This window comes from Calliopsis andreniformis, chromosome 4 (assembly GCF_051401765.1).
Source record: "Calliopsis andreniformis isolate RMS-2024a chromosome 4, iyCalAndr_principal, whole genome shotgun sequence".
Classification (NCBI taxonomy): domain Eukaryota; kingdom Metazoa; phylum Arthropoda; class Insecta; order Hymenoptera; family Andrenidae; genus Calliopsis; species Calliopsis andreniformis.
The window spans coordinates 8,408,233-8,430,179 of record NC_135065.1 but is presented as its reverse complement, the minus strand read 5'-3'; the positions used below and the strand labels follow the sequence as shown (position 1 = coordinate 8,430,179).

At 45.4% G+C, this 21,947-nt stretch overlaps 1 protein-coding gene across 2 annotated transcripts in view; it reads left to right on the top strand.

Annotated features, from left to right (window-relative positions):
• The window catches only part of LOC143178357 (uncharacterized), a 185,131-nt gene that overhangs the window by 48,694 nt on the left and 114,490 nt on the right, over positions 1-21,947 (top strand). For both annotated transcript variants that reach the window (XM_076376958.1, XM_076376957.1), the window contains exons 4-5: positions 4,724-4,769; positions 6,043-6,215. In XM_076376958.1, coding sequence (XP_076233073.1) covers positions 4,724-4,769; positions 6,043-6,215 — 219 coding nt within the window. The remainder of the gene's footprint in view (positions 1-4,723; positions 4,770-6,042; positions 6,216-21,947) is intronic.

Here is a 21,947-nt window from a genome sequence, read left to right as displayed (position 1 = left end):
CGATCGTGACGGATCGATAAATTTCCATCGGTGCCCGTGGCAAGGTGGTCCCGTAAGTCGCAATAATCCCCGATGGAATTCGAATCGCGCCCTTTCCGCGTCACGGTCTCTCGCTGCCACCTCCCAAAAGTCTTTCCCCGCCGACGCGGTTCGTTGGTCACGGTAGTCAGTGGGATTCTTTACGACGCCGAAACGATGATCGAAGAGGTCCGTGGCGAGTCGCGAGTAAGAGGCGAGCCGTGCCTGCTGGCAGGAAAGAGAAGGAGAGCTCTTCAGCCGCGAATCTACTTTCTCCGAGGCGGCCAACGCTCTTGTTGGCAATGAAGACGAACGCGTTCGTCCCGCCACGATAAAAGAATGAAGAGATTTACATCCCTGCCCACGCGCCTGACCCTCTGCCCCCGGGACCCCTGATCCACGTGTGGCAGCCCAAATTGCGCGCACGTGTGCTCGACCGCGAAACTTTTCCTTTTGCGCTTGTGTGAGGGCTTCTAGAGAGAGTCTGCGAGGAAAACGGGGAATTTCCTGGTGAATCTGGAGCTGGGTTGCTTGGTTTGGAGTTGCTGAGGAAACTGGGCCAGAGGAACGAATCCCACGCGTTGTGTTCTAAAGAAATTCGAGATCAGTGGATTTTGGCAGAGCTGTCTTTATTGGACAACAGTCTTCTATATAAATATAAGAATGAGTCAAGTGTGTCTTTGGTTCATGAGGACAGCTATCTCTTGACCCAATAAATTGGTCTTGGTCTCCAATGTGTTGAAACCTCTCAATATGAGGAAAATAAATATAAAAGAGAGTCCAGGAGATATGGTACACCCTCTTCATGAACTTGCAATTAGTTAGCTTAATCAGAAGCTGATGAAATATAAAAAATGCCTTTTTGAAAGCATATCTTGCATTGGTAGCTTCTCTTGGACTTGAAGGTGAGAATAATGAGAAGTGATAGAATAAACCAGGGGACTTCAGAATACCTATTAGATTATACAGTGTATCTCTGCACATTCATTCAGTTATCAAGACGTGAAAAAGCATGGACAAGGGACGACTTGTACGAGAGGTTCATTCACCCGAAATTAGAAGCAGTTATAAAGACCTCTTAGTCTCATCTCCACAAAGTAATTAACACTGTCGTCATCGAATAAGAATTGTTTGCCAGTAATTTTCATAAACATCTCCGACGTTGTCCTCCATTAGCGCCACTACAGCATCGTTTATCGATCGCCGATCTCGAAGAGGAAAATATAGTAGCAGGTAAAAGATATTACGAGCTTATAATATCAGTATAATATCACTATAATATTTAGGAGTGGCGATAAGGGAGGTGGCAATCAAGGATGGGGTAAAAAATGTCCCTCCTAACCCAATTACGAATTTGTCTTCCATCATGTACGATATAGGCTACTCGTACGATTAAGGCTCAGAAGACAAGTCATTTATCGCTTCGGTAATTGTTTATGGGACCTTGGACGAAAATGGTCCCATCGTCGTTCTACATAAACGGAATAGGAAAGCGTATTGACATCGAACAGGATCACCTGGTACATGCAGGTGCATCGAATCTCATTTATCGATCGGCGATCTCGAGCGAGAGGAAAAAAGTCTTTATAGAGACCATCCAGCGACTATAAAATAATAATGGGTGGCTGAACCGCCCACGCATGGACCCTAATAACGCCCTGTCTGACCTGTTTTTTTGGGAACGCCTTCCACGTACTCGCCCTGCACGTCGCCTCGTGGATGGACGCATCGGTCAGAAGGGACGACTCGCGCGACGTGTAATTAAAACCGCCTCTGAGAGGACAGAGGCGAAAAATTGCCGATTCTCCGCGATAATCGCTGGCCCCAGCGATCATCTATTCCCTGGACCTAGACCGATCGACCGTGGCTCGCAATCTACCCTCTCTAGCGATCCTCTATGCATTATAATCGCGCACGGTAGCACTCAGGATTTTTGTTTCGACCGTATCGGAAAATAAGGCTCGATCCACCGATACTGAATGATTTAACGAGCCCTCCTCGCCCGCTCCCATCACGGGGCCGATTTACGAGTCCCCAGCGATTCATGAATATGAATAATTCATAATTAATCGAGCGCGATCGGACTTTGGTGAATAACGAAACGAATGGGTCACCGAGCTCGTACGCATCTCCGCGTGCATAATGCGATGCATAAATGCATAGGCGCGCAGCCGCGCGCACACCGCGCCTCCTCTTAACATAGATACCAATCTGACAATATAAGAAACGCATCGACACGCCGACGCACCGTGACACGTCCGCGGCTACGTGACGATGCAGCGCACGCAACTCGAGATTCTACGCGCGCACATGCGTGTCTTTCGTTTTCTTCTTTTCGATTCGATTCCAAGGGACCAGTCACTGATGGCGCAGGAAGGACACGGTCGAATCGTTCGCTGAAACCTAACGAGAGATACAGCGAGGATCCCTTCCGATGCGATCGACGCGCGCTGATTTTGAATCCCGCTCGCGATTGCTTGTCGGATCATTCTGATCTTCTGTGTTCGTTGGATGAGCTTATTTTTGAGATTCGAGTTGATTGTTATGGTGGAGGAGGATCAGTGCGTGGGGTGATTTAAATTGAGTTCGAGTGGATAATTCAGAGATGTGGGTGCTTCATTGGAAATTGGATTACATACATGAAAATTGGAGTACTTGAATCGTATCTTAGTTTTGTCAATTAATTCACTCAGCAGATTGTCCCTCCAGCCCTTCTCAGATAATGAAGTAAAATTTTGAAAATTTGAATAGCTACTTGAAAGCAATTCCTAATATCTCCCAATTCAAAGATCCCGCCGCCTTAGCCTCGCATCGTTGCAACATCGACACCCAATCTCCGCGTCAGATAGCTCGTAAAGAATTTGTTTATCGTCTGAACCCGGAATATCCCATCGTCATCGAGACTTTTTTCGTGAATTAATTAAGGTATACGTATAAAAGGGTGAAATAATTCTCGTCGACCGCGCGATGTATAAACCCAGCACGTCGCCCCGTTGAAGATGCCTTATCGCGTAGTTTATGAGTCAGCAGCTCATAATTCTAGGTCGTCTTTTTAAGGCTTGGATAAGAGAAGGTTGATGACCCGTCCCCTGAACTAGGTTCCCGGCAGAGAGCTGCTTCTCCATTCATTTTCCCGGAGCACGTGCCCCAAGGTGTTCGAGCGACTCGGCCGCTTCCTGAAATCGGTAATAGACGCGTCGTAGTAGCTTTGCTCGATCGTAGCCGCGGTATCTCGCGCAAACGCGGCAATTAAAGCGCAACAAATTGATCGTTAGCGCGAGCCTGCGCGAAGAAGCAACCTGTTTTATTACTAGGCTTCTGTCACCTGTAGCTCGGGGGCAATTAACAGGGATCGTCGTCGACGATCTCTCGAAGAGGCCAGCTGTCGGATATCCGATAAACGCTCATATTTATTCGCGATAATTTACACGCCGGGAAATGTTAATTCGCGTTTCGCGGCGATCCTTCGTCCAGGGACTTATTTACGCGACTTTCTCCTCGTTTTACGACCGCGTTGAAATTAAACGCTGAAACCTGCTGCGAGGGAGCATTGTTCCGAGGACTGTTTTGTCGAATGGACTTAGGGGGACTCGGCAGATTAAATTTTCATTTATGCAACTTTCTCTCGGGTCTACGGCCTTGTTTAGATTAAACGTTAACGAGGGGAGTCAATCAAGTAACTATTTAATTACGCTCGAGCTTTCAGCGATTTACACCTGTACCTTTTGGAAAGTTAAGAATTCTAAGATTTCAAAGGATACATAATTCCTGAAGATACTTATTCACCTTTCATTTTATTCAATGGCAAATCAAGATAAATACAATATTCTTGAAAAATAAATCGCCCCAGTCAGTTTGATGGCTTTGGCAGGAAATAAAGGAGCATACATTATTCCTCGACGAATTGTTCGTGGTTGTTGTTCGTTATCTATTATTCGAGCGAGATTTCGCCTGTCCTGGTGACGCCTTAATGCCCGCTGATAGAAAGAGCCTTAAGGACTACCGAGCTTATTCACGTCAGCCACGCTCCCCCGATGATGTCCTGATTGGACATAATGCTGCGTCATAATTCAACATACAAAATGTATGCTCGTTTCGAGGACGTGATTTAGCCTCGTGCTGTTCGAGCTGCCGCTTGATATTGACGCGCTGTGAAGTTGAAAAATTGTCTTCGTGTCCTTATTGAATGCTCCTTTCCAATGCTCGTCATTCGCCTGCCCTTCGAGTTCCCTCAATTTTTAACTCTAATATTCCTAGCTCTTTCACCACAGAAGTTCATTCAAACACTGACGCTTTATTCAAACTTTTATCGAGGCTCAATCGATTCCAATATTCTGATCCACGCAACAGACTTTCTTCCCTCCATCTAAGGTCGTGACTCGACGCACAGTGGAAGACGCAGCTCACTTTTTTTCGGCGATCAAGAGTTCTCGGCTCTTTCATCTCAGAAATTTTTCTGCCGAAAAGGATCAATTGTCCGTGAAGGTATCGGCAGCGGAATGACTGGTGGATATAAAAAAGTAATCAAACGATCGTTTCCATCTCGTCCCTCGTACAAGACTGGCGTATACCGCCCCTCGAACTCGACTCATTCGTGTATTATGCTTCATGTATTATACATGCCCTCCCCCGTCCTCCTCTCCCTGTATCTTGGTCATTGTATTTTAAGAGCCAATTCTACCGCAGCCGTTCTGCTTCCTTTCAGATCCGTGGAGCACTCGAGAATTGGAACGGCAGTACCTTCAAATCGAGTGAGTACAGACTTCATGCCAGATTTTAGATTCTATCGGCTGGGGGACTTTGAAGACCCCTCCTCTTCGTGAGGGGCTTCAGATGGCTTCGAAATTTTCCTTGGTTCTACGTCTTACTATTGAGAATATAATAATATTTAAGTCGAATTCCTAACTTGTATAATGGGACGTAGAGAATTAACGTAGAGAATATTCTATGTCTACAAGTCGGTATCTACATATCTAGCCCCCAGAGTCAAAGTGTAGATATTAAGTGACACAGAAAACAAGTGGATTTAATGCACTCTGGGGTCCAGATATTAATCAAATGAATGAGAATTCTACGACCCTTGCTGCAACTATCCACCAAGACCAATCTCACCTCCATCCAACCTCAGAAACGCAGACTCTCGTAAATTGGACCCAGGGGTAACGAATTCGCGCTGTACTCCACGAGGAAGTCTACGAGTCGATAATGGACCCGAGTAGGAGGTGAAAAGAAAAGGAAAGAAACGAGAGATTCGATAGTAAATCATGTTCCCGGTGCGTGAGCCTCTCTTCCGTGATGGCGAAGACCCCACCAGACGAGGAAGGCTGGAAAAGAGAGAAAAAGGTCGCTTCTGCTCAAACAGAAACGAGTTTCGTAGGGAAGATAGCCGGATGATGTATTGCTGGATCGAATCTCTCTCGGTCGTGACACGGGTGTTCCCTCGTCGCGGGCGAATTTCGCGCTGGTTCGTGTCTCGTGATCCAGTTCGATATTCCCCGCCCCTTGCTCAAATATGGGTCACACAGTGTCTAACAAAGGCAGCCATAATATACAGGGTGTTTCCAAACATGTGGGACACTTTTAAAGGGAAGCTTCTACATACCTAGACAATAACAACAGTTCATATGCTCAGAGAGAATCAAATCCCGTAAAAGATAAGAAAAATGTGAGACACTGAGAGGAAATTCAGATGTCAGAACATGGAAATTTAGGTTGTCCACTTACTAAGACACGTGACATCTTAAATGTCCAGATACTGGGATATTTACCTTACTAGGCTCACACGGTGATAGGCCTTAAAGAAACTATCACATATAGCTAAAAAACTAATACATTTCTGGACATATGTGCACATGACCTTTTCTCATTGCCTTCGTATCTAGACTATACTCTTCAAGAGTGTCCCACACGTTTGGAAGCACCCTGTAGAGGCGCAGAGGAGGATGGGGGTGGATTCATCGAATTCGTCAGGTAAGCAGGTCTGTTCAGACGACTCTTAATTGCCTTCGTGTACCCTGTCGCCAGGTGACTTATTCCCTGGCTCCTTTTGGAACTCTTACTGGGAATACCTGGAGAGCTACGGCGAGGCCAGGCGTATTCTGGACGAGCTGAGGGCATCGGAGGACCCCCTACTGCACTTTCTTAGTCTTAGGCAGGCGGCGGCCAGGCACTCCCCATCTTCGCTGCTTCTTCTACCGGTGAGTTTATTAATAGCTACATGAAACGGAGACACGGTATTACGTTGTAATCGATAGAATTACCCTGCCGATTAAACCGAGGCGATTAAACTCGTTTAGACCCGACAAAATATTAAACGCGACTGATATGGAAATTAACGTGATCCTCGTGCACGAGGATGATGTACGCCGCTCTTGGCTCGTTCAGAGAGCTACACGATTTTCAGTTTTAACGATAATCTACGCGGCACTTGGAGCACCTCGTTTACGCGTGACTGGGACAGACTTGGAGATATGTTAAGGATATTTCAGAGTAGGGTTCTCGCGGTAGATGCAAGGTTTAATTGATCGAGGGGTAGTTAGGTCCAATTACGTTCATTCATTACGAAACGAGCAAAGCAGCGTTCTCCTGATGGCTTCTGCGTCTTTGACGAATTACAACTGCGTCCTCGCGCGATTCAATGTATGGAGCCTCGGTAATTGACCGCAGGGACGCGTCGTGGCAACCGTCTCGCTTTTTACTCTCCTTTGACGAGCACGTTGGTCGAGTGAAAGTCCTATCCTCGCGGTGGCGGTGACGCAACGGTCTACTAAGAGAACATCATCTTCGGTTAACCTTTAAAGTTCCTGCCGCGCACGCGAACAGACAGATCGCGTCGAATCGTCGATCACCTGCTGATCAGGCTTATTTGATTGTGGTTTAGCATGAAAGTAGGCAGAGAATAAGTCGTTTCCATTTATCTTCGTATTGGTACTGTTATCTAGTGATGCGGAAATTGAGAGAAAGGAAAGATTGAAAATATTTAGAACTCAGAAATGACTAAATATTTCTTTTAGCAAATGTCTATAGTCCTGGTCCAAAATTCTATAATACGTAACGATTGATTGATAAAGTAATTTTCCTGAAAAGAATATTTTAATGAAATGTTGATGGACTCCAAAAATTGTTAAAGAACATTTCCTGAAACGTTCCAAATCCTACTTCCATCGAAGCAGCATAGCAATGAGTTTTCAATTACCTTATCCTTGGTAAAATATTCCAAGCAGCCTTTAGTTTCCTCCTTATCTTACATCTATCTATTCACAGTCAATTTGCTCGGTTACCACTGATTGCCCAGCTCTCACCACATGAAGATTGCTCCGCTTGGCGAGCCACAGAAAGATAGATGGAATCAGAGTGCCATCAATCTCCCTTTACATGAAACTTCGAATCTAGTAGCCTCCCCTCCTCGGTCCACCAAATGAAACTATCGTCTCAGCGCAGGATCGAGGTATCGCAGAGGATCGAAAGTGACGCGTTAAGCGCTCGCGGCTGATTGCAAAATAGAAAAAATCGAAAAGTAGCCTCGGCCAGCATAGTGTGCGTGTGCGTGAGATGAGCTATGTGACAGCTTATAACGGGCGTAATGATCGGAGCTACGAACAGCTTCCCAGCGCGATGGAATCGACCTCGACTTTAACGCCCGCTGAAATATGGACCTGAGGCTTGTAAGTCACGCAGCGGCTCGAGCATCTTCGTGCACTTGATGCCTGTTCCACGATGATCGGTAAACACATAGCAATTGGGAATAAGTAATTCGAAAAAAGGAGAAAACCTTATGCAAGAGTCGATAGTTCGAAGATTGCCCCATTAAGCATGACTTTATATCAGGTCCTGTCGTTTGTATTCAAATCACGCGCCATCGTGAAGATCCCCCTTTATCGGTATACTATTTTCACTGAAAATTCAATTCGTCGACAGGTCTCGTTCCCACATTTTCTCTCACAATCAACCGCATTGATTGTCCCCGCAATTTTCCAAGCTTCTTCAGTATAGTTAATATGCGACGTCGCGTTTGATCGTGTTATTTGCTATGAAATTTCACCTGCCCAGCGAAGCACCTGCAGCCACCGCGGCTAGTACGCAGCCTACGCTAAATGTCCAGTAGATTATGCGATGCCTTGTCACACGTGGGTGTCCGTGGCACTCCACTGCCTGTTCGTATCAGTGTTGCTCAGCGTTTCTACCGCTTTCCTTGTTATACACCACGATGTATGGATACAGATGTACCCTTCGCGTGCTCTAGACGAGCGTCGGTCCACTGACTTCACCAGTCATTTGGTCGCCAGGGATAGTGACGTCTTGAATTCCTCTGGCCGCAGGATCCATCCGAGTGTGCCTAATGTGGATGTAATCTGATGATATAATAGAAACGCGAGCCTAGATTAAGTGGAAATAGTAGATAACATTGGAAACTTAGATCTTGAGACACTCTAATAGAAAGTAGTAAAAAGGGGTCATTTTTTAATACTGAATGGGGTAGTTTACTATAGATATAGTACAATATTTTTTTGTAACTAATAGAAGATAGGTAGATGACGACAGTTTCACCAGTGATTTCTAATTTGCCATCCATGAGAAATCTATGGCTAATACTTACTTAAATTCATTTTAGGTGTCAGATAGGACTCTAATCTTTATGAGACATTTAATAACAGTTTTACCTGGATATAAATTCACTGAGACAATTATGTCTCCATGGAGCTACCTTATCGTGTCGATATAAGGTCACAGTTTAGAATGAGCTGGAAGCTTACTTGTGACACAGAAGCTTCAATTTGTTTTCAATTGTTTTTATTTCTCACAAGACATAAACAGTACGTAACAGAATAGTGGGCGTCTTGGCCACTATTATCCATGTAGCTTCGCCCTTTCGCCCGAATCAGCGACCACACGTGCGCCAGTGAAAGCAAAGCGGCGAAAGTCGAGCAGGTGTGCTCTATAAACTCGCGGCGAGCCTACACCGAAAGCACAGCTGCCTCATTTATCCACAGTCCTCTTAAACACACCCGATACTTCGGAAGTCGCAGATTACGCGTAATACAAGATTTTTCCAAATCGAAATGGTTTCTTGTCGCATGAATTGCACCCTTTAATGACCACGTCGACGAGGCAACATGTTCGATCGAGCGACGCAGCGAGGATAATTGACGACCATGCGAGTCAAAGTCGCACAAAGTTGCCTCTCGATGGGGGTAGTAATCTCGCGAGGCTGATCATCGATTTTTCCCCGCGGCCCCTTGTTGGAGCGTGAACGAGAGACGATTTGATGGCCGATAAACGCGATAATATAAGGGACACACAGCGCACGCTCGGAGACGAACGCGAAGGCGCGACGTGACAGCGGGTAAAACGAGCGTGCACAGGTCGTAAAGAATTTACTTTGCCATAAATTGTGTCATTCAGCTGGAGGAATGGAAATAAAACGGAGGAATAAGCCTTGGACACCGAGCTGGTACTTTCAACGAGATTAATTAACGCCAGGCGTCGTTCAAGGGCTCACGAAAACTTGGCCCGCGAACGTCGTCCAAGTAGTCGAGGAATTTCTGCCAGACGATCGCGAAGAAATCGATCGCCTCGTCGGGATGCTTTCCTCTCTGGGACAAGTCCGCATTCCGCGCGATCGCGCCCATGTTCCAGCGATTTTGTCCCCACGGATAATTAGAAAACACGACAACCCGTTTCCTGAAAGCGTCCAGGCACGTACGCGACTTCCTCCTCCGCGATGATGACAAGCTGAGCCCGCTTCGACTTCTTGGGGACGGGGGACACGGCGAGCATCGCGGCGACAACGGTCACGCAACGCGGGCAAGAAGAGGAGACTCGGGAGGAAGGTTATTAGCGATCGATCCGAGCTTCGATCCCGCGGATAACAAATTGATGCGGGACCAGTTTCTCGAATTCGAGGAATGGGCGCGGGGTTCGGAGAAAAAGGGCTGGAGAAGAGAATGGAGAAGACCTACAGTGACGAGGGCACTTCGAAGGCCTCTGTGCATTCCTTTTATTCTGGGAAATTATTTGCAAGGTCAGAGCGCGGTATCGGCCCGTGGGATTCGAGGGGTGTTCTAGTGTAGGATAGGTTGATCCTTTGAGAGTCTAGGAGAATATTCAATTTCGAATTGAACCCCCATCATGATTTTTAGAAATTTATTTTCTGGAGGAGCTAGATAAAAGTCACTATTTTTGGTCTTTGAAACGTTTATCGTATCCTTAATTTGAGGAATTGGAAATAGGGGACCTCTTCCATAGATTGGTCTTTATGACTCACCCTATGAGAGTCTCAAGAAAAATCCACTCTGAAGAGCCAGAAAAAGTCTCCAAAAAATTGTTAATATACCTGGTTCAAGGAACGAGAAACAAGGAATCTCATCCACAGATCGCAAGAGCGGGTTCCTGGATCAGAGGTGCATAAATCGCCGAGGGATGTAATCGCCGGTTGGCCATAAATAATGTAACGAAAGCTATTAGTCATAGTTCGTGGTCGCGTAAGAAGCGGTAATCGATTCGCCATAAAATCGCGTGGCACGTTTAAGGAAGATTACTATTAGTCCACTTTGTATCTTCCTCGAACGAAGAAGAGACTACGTGGAAACAAGGATACCTCGCGCGCCTGAGGGTTGTATGCAGACTGTAAAACAGTGAGCCGTCGCAGCAGGTGGATTTCAGTGAACAGAGAGAAAAAAAAAACGGGAGATCATCACCGAAATTATTTCATTACCTATTTGATACCAGACTCGGCCGATTTTTCCCTCATTCTCATTCAACCTTCACGGGTATTTATAGACCAAGACGAGACACTGTCCAGACTAGCGATTTCGCCGCGCCAGAGCCGCAATACCAGGCCCCAAGAAGCTGCTCCCCGATATCTGGGTTACAAAAACCATAGGATCGCTCGTGCACGTACACGTACGAACACACGGGTAATTGACAGCATTATCTTCTTGCAAATGGAGTAATTACGCCGTACGTATCGACCGGATAATAATAACATTATTCCTCTGGGGGAATAATTGCAGCGTCTAACCTTCGCGCAACCAGGGATACCGTAAGTGTTTTCCACAGGATCTGTAGAGAGCGTCACGCGTAAATTTGAGCGCTAACGATTACCATAAACGCGGCATAAGCTCTGCTTAGGACGACCTCGGGAACGGTTCGCGTAATTGACGGGAGGCTGGCAATTAGTCGAAAATGGTTATCCCCAATTACCAGCGCGGTTCGACCAGGAATAATGGACTGCGCAACCGAACGGCACCGAATCCTTGCGGCAGCCGATTCCGGAATGGCAAACGCCGCGAGAAAAAGGCACCGTAACGAGCCATTGTCGTGACGGAAAACGACGATTGGGTAACCGCGAAACTCGCGCGGTGAATTTTCGCGGGCGTATTAACTTTACGATGGGATAAGTGCGCGTGTGCACGCTGCGCGGTGTCGAGTGTTCCTCTAGGAATCGGGCATAAACAATTACGATGGACCTTTACGCGACCCCGAATTATTGGAATAATTGCCACGTTCGTGGCAGTTGAACGACGGTTATTACGTGCCGTGGTTGCATTCCACAGGGCTCGCGATCGCGGAACCAACGCTGAACCAAGCCCACTCTGTGTTACATTCTATTGACACGGGTCGGTCACGATTGCTGGGGACGTACGAACTGCTGATTGTTGCGTACAGGTTGGTAGGGATTGATTTATTAAGTGGTATTCCTGAGAGAGGGTGGCTGCGTTTAGAAGAATGGTTTATACGACTAGATGGAGGTTGCGAGTTCAATATGATCTACTGTTAGAAGGTATAATGCTGAATTGCATTTTACGTAACTCGATTCTATTTAACTTGACATATTATACATACCTTACCTTGATTCAAGATAAGAAAATATTACAACTTTCGAGTTTCATAACTCTATGATCAAATATTTTCTCTACGTCAAGAGAATAATCAGAAATTGAGGATTTATTCTTCTCGGGACTTATTTAATACAAGGTTTTCTTCTTTCTAGATTATAAAATAATTCCACTGTTTATATTTTACCTTCAACTTGCATACCAAGGCTTCCCACGACTCATAACCCATCAAGTATCCTAATAATATAATAAACTAGAATACTTGTCTCCATTTCTGTACCTCTAGTTACTTCTGTGCCTTAGGATTGAAATCATTTTTAATGAAACAAAATTTTCTTGAAAGTGTAATCATTTGTTCTTAATCTTACCTATTAATAAGCAAACTCAAATAAAAAAAGTAATTTCTCAGTTTATGTACAAAAAGTTCTGTTTTTATAAATGATTTTAATTCAAAGACACACAATTAAGTACAGACACAGAAACATGGACAAATAGGTACTCAAGCACAGAGTCAAAGCATCGACTGCGACTTCTCAGTCCCACTCAGATATTAGCAAGGCACCATAAAAAAGTAATTTCGTTCCACGAAAGGGTCCCCGCGCTCGCTCGTTTCGCGTGCCAATATTTCGCCGTGTCCACGAAAGAATAAATTCTTGATAATCGCGACTGATAAGGTGGGGGGGCCAGTGACTTATCTGTGGATCTCGATTGGTCGGCGCAGAGACGTGGGCGCGTTCGTCGACGCATCCCCCCAGCTTCACGGATATTTATCGGCAATTATTCCAGAAGCGATAATGGACGTGTCTGCACCGTGAAAGATATTTTATCGACGCTAAACGAAACCATCGTCGAAGTCTTGTCGGTGACGAAACTAAGCCCTGCTGACGATTATCGTCGCGATGTTAATTTATCGCTGGACTCGGCTCGCGTTTAGCTGTCGCCTCGCCATGCAAACGGCGAGCAATTATTAATAATTGGACGCTCCGTTTGAATTATTATACATTAACTGTGGTTTTATGGGAGACTGTCGTTATACCAGGGATCAAAATTGTAACCAATCGTGAGAAGAACAATGGATCGACGATGATTTTTCGAAAGGTCGACAGTGGTATGCGTCGACGATGGCGAACAGGTTGATTTCTCGATAGAATCGAGGCTAATTGCCCTGTTACGCAATGCAGAGAGATCGCTGATTTATCAACGCTTGCGACACTTTCGTCTTTTGTTACCCAGGCCTTTTTGTCATGGCTGCGTTGCGGCACACATCGAGTGATTGATTTTAACGATTTTTAATATATTTGTACCTTCGATTCCTTCGTGTGGCAAAGCTAGGTCTTGAACCTTCTTCGAGTCCCTTCGAGTACCAATCTCACGGAGGGTCGAGGCGTTCGTGTAATTAATCACGACGCAGCGCTAATCCGAGAAAACCGTGTTTAGAGATTCATACAAGCATGACCGCTAATTTCGTCACCGAAATTAATTATGCATCGAGCTTGCACAATCCCCCCCGCCATCCATCAGAATCTCCCATACGCTTTCGAATTTCATTTCCTCCCAGCCTCCAGCGCTTCCGCCACGACTGGGTAATTAATCGCAATTACGCGCCAGTGAAATCGAACTCTCGGCGTGCAGAGGGATATCGCTTTTACTAATAATTCGGTGTCTCTCTCGAGACGGGCCTCGCGTATAGGCGATATCTTGACGGACGAGTTAATTGCAACTCGGCTGGTGATTTATTCTTCCAATTATTTAATTACGATTAGGTAATTAAGGACTTGGGGAAGTGGTTTGATGGTGAGATTACGAACATCCTTTTCAATTAGACTCGACGGCGGCTTTTAGTAGTACTTTGGTGCTGGTATTTTTTGGTAGGAAAGTCAAGGTTAATTGAGATTAGTGAAATCCTTATTGAATTTTTTGTTTAATGGATATGGTATAAGGAAATGGTAGGATTTTTTGTATATAATTGTTAATTACAGACTTGCATACATAAAAGATGAAGAATTATGCTCCAAAAAGTTCAAGAAAGAAGAGTCAATTTTATCACCCCTCTAAATGGCAATCTCCCTTCAAAATATACCTATATACTGTGCCCCCAATTATAGTATCTACCTACCTAAAAAATTCAGAGGAAAAATATCTAAGGAAACTAAAGCTAGCCTAATATTTCTGTAGAATCTCTAACTTAGTACACCAGAATCAGCAGTTCGCTCCTACTGTAAGCCTACCCCACCTGCGAAGATCGTTACTCGCGGTCCGTTCTATCGGCTCGATCCCCTCGTAAATCGAAATACCCGCAACAATTTAAAAGGCCAAAGGCGAGGCGGTTAACAGAGACGTCGTATGGCGGGGGCACGTTCCACGTTGGGAGCAGGGATTCCGTTACGAGGCGACCGAGAAGGACAGCGGCAATTATTCGCGTTGTTGGCCCCCGCGGGTCCCCGATTATACAGGCCGCGGGCGAGTCACCGATATCGCTGATATATTTAATATTCAGACGTTGTAAGCGCGCGCCACCGTCGTTAAAGGTCCATCGTAAAGCACCGTCCACACAGCGCGCACGTGCATCACCGAGCCTCCCCTTTATGGTTTAAGGCCCCTGGTGCACGTATACGCGCCTCTAACCGTCGTTACATGCGGCACGTCGTAAGTAACATGTGTAAAGCCGCGTTTGCGCGGACGCGAATCGGCCCTGTTGCATGCAACACCTCCTCCCGCTTGAATATAAATACGTCGCGACGCGGCGCTCCGTTACCCTCGTACAGCCAGGGAATTTCGTGGAAATATAAGTTAAGGTAATCATTCGGGGAATCGCTGGATGTTCGGCTACCTTAGGCCCCAGAGCCGTGGATTAATTACGGGGAGACTTATTGTGGCCCGTACTTTTCGGTAATCCGATTGGACCGCTGTGGGACTGGCTGAGGAGACGTTATGAGGTATAGGACTTCAGGGGTTGGGGAGGGTAGACAGAGATGGGTGTCTAGAGACTGGGGATTTTTTGCGAATTCCTAGCTTCGTAGACAGGATTAGAGTAGTGGGACCTGGGTGAAGATTTGTTGTACTCTTCGAATACTTAGTATGAAATGTAGTCTTAACAGATATTATGAGATATAGTAGTACCAGTACCATGTAATACTCAGGACCCTAGTATTTTGTATTTTTATTCTATACTATTTTTCGAGCTTTCGTGAATGAATCTTAAGATGCTGGAAACTTCACAGTACCTAAGTACCTAAATTTCAAACATCTTTACGACACCTTTCGTATTTCCACTCTATCCCACATTCCTATCTTCGTTAGCATTCTAAATATTCGGAATTAATAAGCGTGTTATGCAACCAGTAGGAAGCTCTAGACGTTATGAAAGGGGTGCACCAGTGGCATTAATAATCAGTGTATAATCACCAAGCATCACGTTCCTCTGAGAAATATTTCCGATCGGCGTTCCATGGCATTCCAATATATTGTATGAGAGGTGTGCATGGTCCTACGATTCTTTTAGTAAAACTCGAAGATGCGCGTAGACAGGGACCGGATGTCACGCATGCATTGCGTGCGCAGCAACCACAGGGAATTGCTACTGCATCGGGCACCTCGTGGAATAATAAGCCGATCCTGCGTCTTTCCTGTTGCGAGGATCCTGCTCGAGGACGGAATCGACCAAGGAAGAGAGGAATTCGCTGATAGGTGCGTTGTCCTTGCCAGTGTTAGGTTCTTCAGTGTGTCAGAAACACTGGTTGCTTTTTTACTGGAGGCTTGGAGTAGTACTGTTGAGAGCTGAGTGTGGACTTTATTCTATTGAACAGATCACGAACTTGAGGAATAGAGGGTGACTAATGATCAGAGTGACTAATGGTTACTACTTTTATCTTGGATTATAAAGGTATCCACAATAGCTTCTCTAAATATTCAAATGACTCAGAACTGTGTTCTGCAGCTCCAAATTTCAGAGACACGAATAATATAAATTCAGTAGAAAAAAAAATTAGAGTCTTCGCAAATTTATCATGTTGAAAGGATCTTCCTTCAAAGTACAGTAGATCTGCATCTCAAAGAAAATTCATATGACTCACTTTATTCACTTTATTGAACTGTATTAGTTCCCTAGAAGACTATTAGCTCTTTGTTCAAGGCTCCCCAAGGCTTAGAAAAATCTAAATCCCTCGTTAGGTTAGAATTATCGAGTAGACACAGAACATGGTCATCAACGTCGCATGTTGTACCTGTTCGCCGTTTATGAGGCAAGTTATAGGCGGACACGTGTTGCTCCCGCCAGAAGATCGCCGTCGGGGGAGGAAATGAAAGTTACTTATTATCGAGAGGACGGGTTCGAAAGGTGGATATAATCGCGGAGAGATGAACGTCTCGCTGGTATATCTGCTGGAACACCATGGGAAATCCTGATGAGCTTGCTCTCGCCTCGGTACACACACTACCATAGTTCAATTGAGAAATTTTATATCTGTGGGATATATTTCTATTTTCTTGTCTCTGCGATCTTTTAAGATTTCTCTGATGATACTTGACTCGCTTAAAAGAACTCCAGGCAAGTTTAAATTTATATGAGTAGATTCGAGTAGATTTGAACATGTTACAAGAAGCTAGAAAAGATAGTAGAGACTATGACAAAATTTTCTGTTAAAAATGTACAATAATAATTTCAAAAATAACCATTCAAGCTACTAAGAATATCCCACTTAAAAATGGTTAAATTAACGCAACTTCTATAGCTATAATTACAAAATTAATCGTCATTGTAGAGAAATCTGGCTTTGATTTCCTCCATGTTCAAACTTTCGGCCAAAGACCCGCCCAGAGACAGTGTGGACCGAGATAGCGTGCCCAAGCCCCCAATTATCATTAATTATTCCGAGAAGAAGGAGAGAGTAAGTACAGCTTCCGCCGCGGTAATTTGTTATTACCGCGCTACCCGATATTTTATTGGACCTACAGTGAGCGAGTATTCTCTGGGCGCGCAACCGAGTCGAATTTCCAATCGAAAATCGAGACACCTATGCAGTGCATGCTGGCGTAATTACAAAAGGACGCCACAGAGCTCATGAATAAAACATAGTAGGACCCCTCGAGACTGGAGGCACGCGCTGAATTATTGAGAAAACATGTCGTTTGATCCCTCTTGGGCGTGATCTATGCAATGATCCATGGGACGGGACCTTAAAGACTTTGAACCTCGCATCATTACACGTTTCCAATTAACCAGCGCCAACCTCTGGACCCACTCATATATCTGTCACAAAAATAAAGAATAAATTCATTTTATCAAACATGTTAAACATATTTAGAAAGTAACAGCTTTGAGAATCTTAAGAAATTCCATGATATAAAATCTCGAAACAGTTATACTAGTTAACAGTGCTACCTACTGTACTAACTCTCTAGAACCAATGCACGCTAAAGATACTTTGACATATGATTTAGTTTCGATCATGTGTCTGTCTTCGTTGATCATTATTAAGAAAACAAAGGAAAACATGATCGCGGCGAGATCCTGCCTTCAAACCATCCCTAGTGTGCATTGGCCCTTGAACACATCCACAGAACGTCCATCGAATCCCAGCGCAGCATCTCGTCGCGCGTGACCCCGCGCGCGTTTCAAGCGTTATGCAAATATTTCAGCGAATTCACCGTGTTCCCGCGGCTGCCCTCCGCGAGAAATTCTTTTCCCCGCGCGCGGAGCCGGGACACCGCGAGTAGCCGCGAGACGCGCGACGCGGCGCAGCGCGTGCACGGAATCGGCAAAGGCCTCTGTGTGCGCTCCCTCGAACACAGACACAGCTGGCGCGCCTGTGTGCACTTTCACCGTCGTGCACGGCGGAACTGCAAAGTAGCCTACATGCAGGGCGTTAAACTCGGCTCCGCGGCGCGGCGGTTTGATCCACGGGAGAGAATCGAGATATCGATCCGTTGCAACAGCGAATTCCTGCGACGCCGCTGGCCGTTTGTTACGCGGCCCTTTCGATGGGCATCGTCCCGAGCGGTTGCGCCATCGACGAGTCCGCTCCTCAGACCAGCCATCAATGAACGTTGACGAGGATTTTATTGCGCTCGGTGCGCGCCGAGACCGCGCCGCGAACGCAAATATCGCGCACCGAGTCTTGTAACCAGAGTCTGATGGCTCGACTGACCTTATCTCGGCGTTGATGGCGGGGAAGCGAGAGGAACGTACGATAGTTGATCAGAAGTTTTTTAGGTGGCGCGTCTGCAGAAATTACACGATCATGACTTCATGCTGATGAGAAGTTTCCTGCGAGGTTCCTGAAGAGATTTATGTACTTGTCCCATCGTGGTAGGGGTTTCAAGATTTCCCCTCTGCAGGAATCCGGTTATTGATGTTCGGGTCAGTTTCAGGAAGCTGCATCACCTGGAAATCTCTTTTTCTGCGTAGTAGCCCTCTGTAATTAATTTTCACTTTTTCGAAGCAGAGGAGATGCAGCTTGGTTTTGTTGAAGCTTCTCACCAGAGGCACTCTTCTAATTTATCATAGTTTTCCATCTTCCAATTTCACGTGGAGAGTAACCACAATGTACCTGCCTGGTACATTCAGGCAATTCAGACTCACCTTCACTTGGGAACACTTCCGCTATACTTGGCGCAACACGGAAATTCTCACCTTCGAATAATTCCGCGCTACCTGTTCGAGGCTCGGGTAAACTGCATCATCGTTCCATGCCTGGAAATTGGCGGCCAGTGTTTTTCGATATCTCTTATATAATGTTGTAATGCAGGGTTTCTTTTCATGCATTACCTCCGGGAGCGCATATTCGCGAAACGGGTAGACCAAGGAGAGCGACTCGCTCTTCAGATAATACTGGAATCTCGTGCAAATCACGCTGGACTGAACAATAAGCACAATAACACAGGTGAAGCCGTAGAATCGATTTTCATGCGATGGTATCCGCTCAAAGGTAGCCGACTAATTGACGGTGGATCCAGCAATCCCTGATAATCCCACGATATGCGTTGTTAATCTTCGCGTGAAAGTTCGAGGAAGCTACTCGAGGGCCAGTTTGAGTGCTCTTAAGAATCTCGTATTTGTCGTTTTATCATCGATCCAGATACTCATCGGCCATGATAATTGATCAGTCTCGATGTGGATTATCAGCTTTGTGGTAAAATTTTATTAGCCAGGAGGCATTTCCTTAATGAGAGCTCTATAAGAGATCCAACCATAATGACTGGCTTATTATTATCCCTTAACACTCACGTTTATAGCGTACGCAGGTACAGCAGAAATGCTAGTATAATGCTAGAAATAAAAAAAGAAAAACAATTTATAATATCCAAAAGGTTTGTCCCAGACAGCATATGACGTTTTGAAGACATCTATTTTATGTCCATTTTATGTCTGAACGTATTACGTTATAATTTGGACGTTTTAAAAAGATCCAAGAGCGAACGTCTTAAAGACTTGCGAAATTTACGTCCATAAGACGCCTTAAAGATCACTTCATGGATGTCTTGAAGGCTTACACTTTTCGACGTCTATTTTTTGTCTGAACGTGATATAGACGTAATTTCGATATCCTTAAGACGTCTCATGAATGTCTTTTAAGACGTCCTAAAGACACACTGATTTGTAACATCGATTTGAATATTTTTAAGACTTTACTGGATATCTTTAACACGTTTTTAACACGTCTCCGTGTTATGTGGGGTGTTTCTTTGGGCAGTAAATTCGAGAGATATCCAAGGGGGTTAAAACCGAAGTCAGTGAACAGGAAACAGTGGCAAATTGATCGACGCCTCGCTAGAATTCACCAAGAGCGATCACCGGAACGGCCAGGGGAGATTTACGAAGACAAATAATCGATTCAGTGATTTTTCCAGCTTCATTGAACGCTCGCCGGTCTCCCTTCCCTGGACAAATCGCTCCTCTGGGAATCCTAGCGCCCGCGAGGAAGGAGGAGCGGCAATAAAATTTCGTCCGGAATTTATTTATCGATCCGCCGCGGCGCGCTAGCAGATGCATCCTCTTTGTCGGTGTTGCCCGGGTATATATCTCCCCGAGCAAACCCAGCAGCGCGCCTTAGAAGGTAGACGCACGATAACCGAGCGCGTCCTTATCTGCCGCGGACCGAGTGGGGACTCGGCTGGAAAATGGAAACGCTCGCGAGGACGCGTTTAAGGCTTAATCCAATTTCCTGGATCCTCTGTCGTCGATCATGTTGCCAATCGTCTGCGGCGTTTACGAGGGCAGCGTAATCGCTTTCATGATGCTGCTATAAACGTTACGCGCGTGGCCACGTAAATACAGGGAACGTGGAAGCCGTAGAGCCGCGTGTTTGTTCAGCTGAGCTCGTACAGGCGAGGCGTTTTTGCGAATACAAATTCTCAAAGGACGTCGGCCTGGCGGGGCCAAGAAACTGGACACCGGAAGCTGCTGGGTGAATTTTCGAGGGCGCCAGACTATTATACGCTTTTACTACTTTTTGGGGTTCAATGGGCTCTTGTACCTGGGAGGAAAGTATTCACGCAGCTTGTGCTGGGAATTGATAGTCGCCTGATGGGGCCTGCGAGTTTTGTGAATTGAATTAGAGCGAGTTTGAACAAGTTTGAGAAAGTTTGAAGGAGCTTGAGCGAGTTTGAACACATTCAAATTAGTCTCATTACAAAGTAATCCAAGGTCCACCTTTCCTGAGGATAAATACTGAGTATTGTCTAAGGTTTAAGCTCCTTCTATGTGACCGACGAGCCAAGCACGAGCTCAGCCGAATGATTCCAGCAACGAAACACGTATCGATAGTGTTTTATCATTTATAACTGTATATTTTTAATCTCTTGCTAGTATGTATATTTGCTCGTCTCGTGCTTGGCTTCTCGGTTGCATAAATGGACCTTTATTCATCTATTCAAGAGGGATGTACTTGTTCTGTAAATTCGCAAGTGGAAAGCAGCGAATACCCATCAACTAAAAGGGAAAGTAGGCAGTGCAAGGAGAGGAGACTCCTTTTTTCGTCCAATCCAATTATTCAGGCGGGCTGGATTGTTATTAATGTAATAACAGCAAGGAACAACGAAATTGTTCACTGGCTGGTCATCGAGGACAGGGCCGAGGGAAGGGAGGGGAGGACGAGAGCACCAGCAGTGAAATCTCGGCGCGTTTTTTGATCGGTCGTGCACGCTTCGCTTGGCCACCCAATGCGTGTCCTACAAAAGGCAAGACCGAGCCGATCGGAACGACAGCGAGAGGAAACTGAACCTGCTGATCAGGAACGATATCGACTACCACTGGGACATCCCGCTTGGACTATCATTATCGACGTTATTCAAGCGCGCTTTGAATTTCATGGATGTTTAGACAAAATCGAGCAGATTACTAAACCGCAGAAATGAAGTGGGATAGAGTAGCGTTTCTTGATAGCTGCATGTAGTTTTATTGGGCTGGATATTAGAACTGGGTTGCAGTTGCTTTGAAGCAGCAGGTGTTAGTCAGAATTCCTTTTGAGTGTTGTTGTCACAATTTTATAGAGAATTTTAGTAAGTTTGTATTTTAGTTTTGTAGGCTCCTTTTTATATTCACAATATTTCAAAATTAGTTAGAACTTTAGAACTTCAGCCAAGTGTGTTTCACTTTCATGTCATGTTGCTCACACTTCTACAAGACTGAAATGATCTAGAACCACTTGAGTCTGATCTAAAATCACATGAATCTGGTCCAGAACCACCCAAGTCTGATCTAGAACCACCTAAATCTGCTCTGGAACCACCTTAAAACCGTATCCCTGCAACAAAATCATTACCATTCACTCACGAACCTGTATCAAGAAAACCCTATACTTTGATCCCATCGACTCTGAATAATCCAACAGCGTCAATAAATTATTCCCCAAGCCAGTAATTAGAAACCGTTCTAACTCCAACCTGGCGACCAGGAAGTCCCTACGTCGTCGTGAGCACCTGATTGTTCCGCCGCCTGTGAATATTGTTTTAAATTCATAATCGTGGATATTCATGTTTGCTCGATGGGCTTCGCCATCATGATTTCGCCGCGACCGCGGCACAGGTTTCCAAGATTGGCATCGACTGTTTCTAGCGGTACCGAAGCGACTCCGTTACCGCAATTTCTTTCGG